The following is a 7679-nucleotide window of genomic DNA, read 5'->3' as shown; positions in this document are numbered from 1 at the left end:
CCAGAATTATTAGCCCCTAAGGCGTGTAATATATTGTTGCGGTTTTGATTAAATGACCTTTTATGCACCCGCTTTACGATCGAGTAATTGCACCAAATATTATGGATTGAAAATTCAATGCGTTTCATCAAAGGTGAATAAACAGGAGTTGTGTTATTTTTTTTTTCTTAATATACGTCACAAGTGATTCTAACATGGCCACACCCAACTATTCCGGTATAGTAAAATTATAACATAAGTTTGTTTACTTACTATATAAGTCTTTTTTAACGCTTGAATTGTACAGTCTATAAATGTTTATTGGTGCAGCCATTTTGGAATATGGTGGGGGAAGAGTAACTAAAACGTTCTGATGTCATAACTGTTGTAAATTTAAGCGGATTCAATTGAAATTTGGTACACTGGTTCATTATAACCTATTGTACAGCCTTATTGAATTTGGTGTTAATCGGTGGCCATCTTGGAAAATGGCGGCGAGAAAAGTAACTTATATTTCTAGACGTCATATCTGACGTAAATTTCAACCGATTCGAATGAAATTTCGTACATATGTTTATCGAACTCTGTTGTAGAGCAGTGTAGATTTTGGTTGTAATCAGTGGCAATCTTGTAAAATGGTGACTAGAAAACTGATCTAACTCGGCTTTTTAACGCTGGGGAACAACTATAAGCAAACTAACTTATGGAACATAACCTTATGATGGGAATCATGACTCTAATATAGGGCTACCTCGAGTCAAGCACGCCGGTTTTAAAATTATGATTATTTTTCCAAATCCCCCTCTTTTTCCCGACCGCTAGACCAGAGGCGATCATATTTTCCAGGGCTGAAGAAGTATTTTTTCAAAGAGGCCAGTAAAAAAAGGAATATAGGATTTCAAGTTTCACGTAATTTAAACAAGAACTAGATTATTCCATTGAAAAGAGGAAGTTAAGAAATAGATTTTTTTTTTTGAGCCCTGATCCAAAATTGTTAGTTTTACTTTGAAGGGCCAGAACTCTGGTTCCAAGTGAGATACTGGAAAATCCTTTGATTATGTCTTAGCCCTATTTCTTATCTTTCCAACGATGCTAATTACTTTAGGTTAGGACAATCAGGGCCCGAGTAATTAAGCAAATTAGCAAATGATAGCATTGTGTCTTCCCAAAACAATGCAATCGAGCCTCAACTTTGATGTATTATAACTCTGGTTCAATAAGAGATACGGGGTTGTCCTTTGATTATGTGATAGCCCTAATTTTTCTCTTTCCAACGATACTAAATACTTTGCATTACAACAATCAGGGGCCGAGTAATTAAGCTAATTAGCGAAAGAAAGCATTAATTATCTCATACCCCAATCTGCATTCGCCTTCAATTTAAAATGACATAACTCTAGTTCTATAATAGATACAGAGAAGTCCTTTGAGTATATTATAGCCCCATTTCTCGCCTTTCCAACGATACTAAATACTTGCGGTTACAACAATCAGGACTAGAGTAATTAACCAAATTAACAAAACGAAACGAAACGTAGCGTTCTCTCGGACCCATTCCTTACTGCCACAATCGACGTAGTGTCTTTTCAAAATACTCCACGCTCCATTTCGTACGCTATCTATCTCTTTGTCCAGCCCACAAAACGAAACAGAAATGAACCCATTACCATAACAGAGACGTCAAATATAAGTAGCCCTCCATTTCTTTACAATATTCCCGGAAAGTATCCCGTAGTAAAGTTATCCTGTTTAGGCTTAAGTTCAAGTTTAGTCTTCTTATAAGTGTCTTAAACTACTTCTAAAGAAAGTGGTTTCACCCGCTGTGAAAAGAGATATCGTAAATTTACTTTCAAAGAACTTAGAACAGTTAAGCCTTTTTTTCAATGGGTACATATCAGGAATACATACAGCTACTAGGAATCATTGTGTACGTGCCATTCAACGTATCTAGACAGCTTTTTTTTGTGGGAGGAGCTAGCTAGATTTCCCAAGCAAATAATATAACCTATCTCGCTGCGTGTTGCGCATGCTCCTATGAACTCGGGTTGCTACCAACTGTAACATTCGAAATGGCAGTTAGAAAGACGCCATCAGAATTATTAATAGGCGTCGTGACATGTAGTAAGTTCTCAAGCCCCGTATAACCACAAAACCCACTTAGATATTAATTAACATGGGGGAATATTATTCCTATTAGGTGTATGTATTCCTGGTGTATATATATAGATTCTTGTATCCATGACATGGTGGTGGTGGAAAAAAGCCTAATTTTAACGCGAGGCACTATTTTTTTTTTTGAAGTTTGAAAAAGCGACCCCATGCGGAGATAACAGAATTTCACGGCAGGGGTGCGATGTGTTCGCCCATAATATCTTTCACATAAAGTATTACTATTATGTAGTATATAATTTGAAGTAATAGCTTGTGAAACCAAAAGGCTACAACGCAGGCGCCATAAAGCGATCTTGAAGGCAGGGTTTTATACTTCTTCCAGGATAACCTTCTGTTATTTTGGGGTTTAAAAACGGGAACCTTTTGGGCTTAAAATCGGCAATATTTTGGGCTAGAAATGTGGAATATTTTGGGCTAGAAATGTAGAATATTTTGGGCTAGAAATGTAGAATATTTTGGGCTAGAAATGTAGAATATTTTGGGCTAGAAATGTAGAATATTTTGGGCTAGAAATGTAGAATATTTTGGGCTAGAAATGTAGAATATTTTGGGCTAGAAATGTAGAATATTTTGGGCTAGAAATGTAGAATATTTTGGGCTAGAAATGTACAATATATTGGGCTAGAAATGTACAATATATTAGGCTAGAAATGTACAATATATTAGGCTAGAAATGTAGAATATTTTGGGCTAGAAATGTAGAATATTTTGGGCTAGAAATGTAGAATATTTTGGGCTAGAAATGTAGAATATTTTGGGCTAGAAATGTAGAATATTTTGGGCTAGAAACCTAGCATATTTTGGGCTAGAAACCTAGAATATTTTGGGCTTAAACTGCAATAACATGACGTTAAAAAAGAAATATTTTGGGTTTAAAAATATTTTTATTGGACATGAATTTTGTTTTTTCATATTTCTTTACAAAATGTATTTCAAATCTTGTTTTTTTTTATTTACAAAATAGTAAATAGAAAAGTGTAGAATTAAATTTACAAGAATTTAATTCCAAGTATCAACTTCTTGAAATATTTTAGGAGTTTTATTTTCCTGGTGGACTAAAATCAAGAAAAAATTGACAAAATCGAGGGTAAATTTGTTGCTATGACAACCAAAGTAATAAATAATACTGATAGCAAAACAATTTTACTGTTAACGCGGCTTGTAACTTCTCCCAAATCAATTTCAGACTTGTTTTTTGAGGTTTCTTTAGAACTATTTTTGGGAATGGATTAGAAATGTTTAATTTTAATTTAAAAGTTTTAAAATTATTTTTATTATGATTTGTTATTGCATTATTGTTTAATTTTGAACCACTCACGAATCCTGTCCCTCAAATTTCCTTTTTTTAGAGGTTTCTTCAGTTTGGGAATTGTTTTCATTACTTGAATTTGAATTTGCATTATCAGCAATTTTGCGTTTAAGTTTTTTGCCACAATATTCGTCATATGTTAAGATTTTAACGTGACCTTCGTAACTGCCACTTGTCAACAGAGTTTTAGCTAAATTTTAAATAAATAGAAATTAAAAATTAATACAATAAATAACGAAAATAATAAAAATAAATAACCAAAATAATAGAAATAAATAACCAAAATAATAAAAATAAATGACCAAAATAATAGAAATAAATAACCAAAATAATAGAAATAAATAACCAAAATAATAAAAATAAATAACCAAAATAATAAAAAAAATAACCAAAATAATAAAAAAAATAACCAAAATAATAAAAAAAATAACCCAAATAATAAAAAAAAATAACCAAAATAATAAAAAAAAATAACCAAAATAATAAAAAAAAAATAACCAAAATAATAAAAAAAATAACCCAAATAATAAAAATAAATAACCAAAATAATAAAAATAAATAACCAAAATAATAAAAATAAATAACCAAAATAATAAAAATAAATAACCAAAATAATAAAAAAAAAATAACCAAAATAATAAAAATAAATAACGAAAATAATAAAAAAAATAACGAAAATAATAAAAATAAATAACCAAAATAATAAAAATAAATAACGAAAATAATAAAAAAAAATAACGAAAATAATAAAAATAAATAACCAAAATAATAAAAATAAATAACCAAAATAATGAAAATTGCATCAAAAATTAAAACCAATTAAAATTTTTTATTTATATAATTAAAATCAAACTAATTCATTAAAATTCTTAATGATAATTAATTACTATAATTACTAGCATAGTAGTTTTAATTAATTAATTAAATAAATAATAATTACCATTTTCAGCATGAGTTGGATTTTTTAAGGACACAAAAGCAGTTGAATCATCAATCCAAGATACAAATGAATTTCCTAATTAATTAATTAATTCAATTAATAAACTGAGTAAATTAAATAACAAATTAATTATTAATAATTAAATTACCACATGGTGAAAATAAGTCAATCAAGTCATTTGTTTTCCATTCTCTTGGGAATGTAACATGAAACACGTGACTTCGGTCTGGTTGCACTTGAAATATTAATTTAAACTAATTAACAATCTCAATTAATTAATTTAAATTCAATTAATTATAATTAAAATTACAATCAGGTCCCCCTAGATTTAAATAAGGAATATCTGGACTCCTCATCATAAATAATCTGAAAAGTGAAAATATATTAATTATTTTAATTAATGTTAATCAAATATAAAAAATAATTAATTAATTATATTTATTTTAATTAAACATTATTAACTTGTTAGTGAAAGCTTTTATTAAGGGATTATCAGGAAATATGTGTTTGCTCTTCTTTTTTCCTGAGGATTTTTGCTTATTTCCTAGAAATATAATTAGTAAAATTAATTAATTAATTAGAAAAGATTTAAATTAATTAATTTAATACCAAGGTAATTAGCCAGGGATAAATAACATAATCCTGTAATGAAAGCATCATAACCAGCTTCGTGTAATTGTTCAGATGTGGTTTTGTAACATCCAACAAAGTTTTCTTCTGCTTCTAAATAAAAAGTTAATTAATTAGTTTTTAATAATTAATATATTATAAATTAAGTTTAATTTATTTATTTAATTAATTATTTACCAACTGCCACAGGTTTAAATGGTTTTTCCCTGGTTCTTTTTAGCAAATTATTTAATCCTGTGTTGCTAATATATTCCTAAAATATTTAAAATTAAAATTATTAATGAAAGAAAAATTAATTAAGAGTTAATAATAATTAATCTTCATTATTAATATAATAATTAATTAATTTTCATGAAAATTGAGTGTATAATTAATTATTAATAAAATTATAACAAATTTTCATGGAAATTAGACAATAATTAATAATATTTGAATTTAATTTATGTTAATTATAATTAATCTTCATTATTAATATAATAATTAATTAATTTTCATGAAAATTAAGTGTATAATTAATTATTAATGAAATTATAACAAATTTTCATGGAAATTAGACAATAATTTTAATTATAATATTTGAATTTAATTAATGTTAATTATAATTATTAATTAACCTTAAATGGATTTGTTGTTGACATCACTTTGGTATCCAACAAATTAGGAAACAAACTATGTCCCAAAATTTTAAATTCCTCATAAGTCTAAACACAAAATTAAAAAAACCAATTTAATTAATTAATACACCACCCCCAATTAAATTTAAACATTCAAATTAACTGTAATTAACCTCAGGCAAGGGTGTACAAAACTGATGAACCAAATGCATCAAATCCAAGAGCATATTATGTCCAACCACCAATTTCTTGGAGTGACTAATGACTCTAATGACTTTAGTGAAACCCAAAGCTTCATCCAATTCCTCCAAATCTTTTGTTTGACGTTCAATGAACTTTGCTTTGGCTTCTTGTTGACTTTGACGCGAAACTCTGATGTATTTGTCCCCATTATCCGCGTTAATTGTTTCTAATTGTAGGTTTAAATCATCCGTATTGAAGACTGGTCTGACAGTTTCATAGATAAGTTTCCGCTGATAAGCTGAACATGATGGTAAAGAAATTGAGTTCCCTTCTTTACCATTTGCCAAATAGTTCTTTATCTTTGAACTGAAATTAATTAAATTAATTAAATTAATTATAAATTAATTATAAAATTAATTTAATTAATTATTAATTAATTTTAAATAATTAGTACGGATCTTACAATATGCTTTTAATAAATGTCTCATGTTCTTTTGGAACTTTGTCTAAGATTTCATCTTCGGTGTTTTCATTAACTTTGGGTTTATTTTCCGGAGAAAATCTACGTTTTTCTTCCTCTTCGTGTTTAATTGTTAATTTTTCTTTCAATATTTCTTCATCTTTACTCGTTAAGAAAGGAATTCCTTCCTTTAATAGTTTGTTAAAGTCAAACCCCTGAGATGCCAAAAATTCTAACGAAGATGACTGGAAAATGACTTAGTTTAATTAAAAACTGCCGTTAATGTTTAATTTTTAGACAGTTTTACTAACTTGACTGTAAAATCTGGGATCAGGGGAATGTCTACCAAAAGATCGAGGGAATATGTAGAAATTGAAAGCCTTGTGTGTGTAACTATCGTAGTTTTAATGTAAATTAGTTTATTCTACATTAATAAGACCTAGTTACTTACTTGTCAGTGTTTTTGTCATGTTTAAAAGCACATAAACCAAATTGTATTACCAGAAATTGCATGGCACCCTGGTTTAGGTGTTAATAATGTGTTATTTAATGTTTTTTTGGGGTTTAGATATTTAGTTATTTAGTTATTACATCTTTAATCTTTTCATAACGTTCAGCAGGTGTATCAAAAGCCCTTAGATTCCATTCCTCATTTAAACCTGTGAACTCACAATCTATGGCTAAGAATGTAGCTTCGTCTATTGAACTTTTAATTAGGTCAAACTTCTCTTTGAAATCTAAAAAGAGTTATTTAGGCAGTGAAATTAAATCATTTAAGATTTAAATATTAACTAAGGCAGGCTACACAGACTTAAACTAATAATTTTAAAGTATTTTCAACTCACTACTTCGTAATATTTCCATATTTTGTTTATACGAATACTTAAATTCACTTTTTAAAAGATAAATAACCGATTAAACTCCAAAGTTAATTGTTATTCAATTAACAAACTGACAACAACAAAAATTAACTTTTAGTTTCGTTGGATAGGACCGTAGCAGACGATGGATGCGACCGCTTTGCTTATGCCGTTCGTTTCCATTGGCTGCTGGCAAACTGACACCATGGAGTATTATTTAAGGAGACGCTTTTGATTAAAATGTATTTAAAATTCGTTTTTATAATTAACTGCATAAATTAAGTTTACATTTTAACTAACTATGACTTTTATTAGGCCTATATTTGCTTATTCGATATTGAAAGAAACTGTATATAAATTGAAACGTTTATTTTTCTGACTGTTTTTATTATTAGTTTCCCGCTTTAATTTGAATACCCTATTTTCTTTGAAGGTCAAGTTGAGCGCCATCCATGACATGACCCCCCAGGAACTTGTGTGCTCTCGTCCATAGAGATTTTTAAGAAAAAGAGTTGCGTTCAGTCTGGGAAAT

The 7679-nt window shown here is 28.4% G+C and overlaps 1 protein-coding gene across 2 annotated transcripts; it reads right to left on the bottom strand.

The window, feature by feature from the left end:
* Positions 1–3015: 3015 nt before the first annotated feature.
* LOC149653771 (poly(A)-specific ribonuclease PARN-like) lies at positions 3016–7305 on the bottom strand. 2 transcript variants are annotated; one of them, XM_089846670.1, is made up of 16 exons: positions 7133–7305; positions 6879–7024; positions 6739–6806; positions 6599–6680; positions 6291–6532; positions 5818–6193; positions 5645–5731; positions 5208–5283; positions 5010–5123; positions 4863–4944; positions 4711–4766; positions 4549–4635; positions 4401–4475; positions 3470–3650; positions 3299–3363; positions 3016–3206 (listed from the first exon to the last, which is right to left on the bottom strand). In XM_089846670.1, the coding sequence occupies exons 1-16, from the start codon at positions 7149–7151 to the stop codon at positions 3151–3153; spliced, it is 1812 nt and encodes a 603-aa protein (XP_089702796.1). In that variant the 5' UTR covers positions 7152–7305; the 3' UTR covers positions 3016–3150. The 2 variants fall into 2 exon arrangements, with proteins under 2 accessions (XP_089702796.1, XP_089702795.1); XM_089846669.1 differs by lacking the exon at positions 3016–3206 and having other exon boundaries at positions 3213–3363.
* Between the last annotated feature and the right edge of the window lie 374 nt (positions 7306–7679).

The sequence above is a fragment of the Phalangium opilio genome, unplaced genomic scaffold (genome assembly GCF_054372755.1).
Source record: "Phalangium opilio isolate 3A_F unplaced genomic scaffold, DU_Popi_V2 ptg000081l_1, whole genome shotgun sequence".
NCBI lineage: Eukaryota > Metazoa > Arthropoda > Arachnida > Opiliones > Phalangiidae > Phalangium > Phalangium opilio.
The sequence above is the reverse complement of the archived record's forward strand: the minus strand, read 5'-3'. Positions and strand labels throughout refer to the sequence as shown.

Bases quoted from the DNA above. Each gene is read 5' to 3' on its own strand.
- LOC149653771 (XM_089846669.1), bottom strand. The intron at 5,124-5,207 runs GTAAATAATTAA...CTTTTTATTTAG, and splicing joins ATTTAAACCTGTGGCAGTTG to AAGCAGAAGAAAACTTTGTT. The intron at 3,364-3,469 runs GTGAGTGGTTCA...TCCCAAAAATAG, and splicing joins AAATTTGAGGGACAGGATTC to TTCTAAAGAAACCTCAAAAA.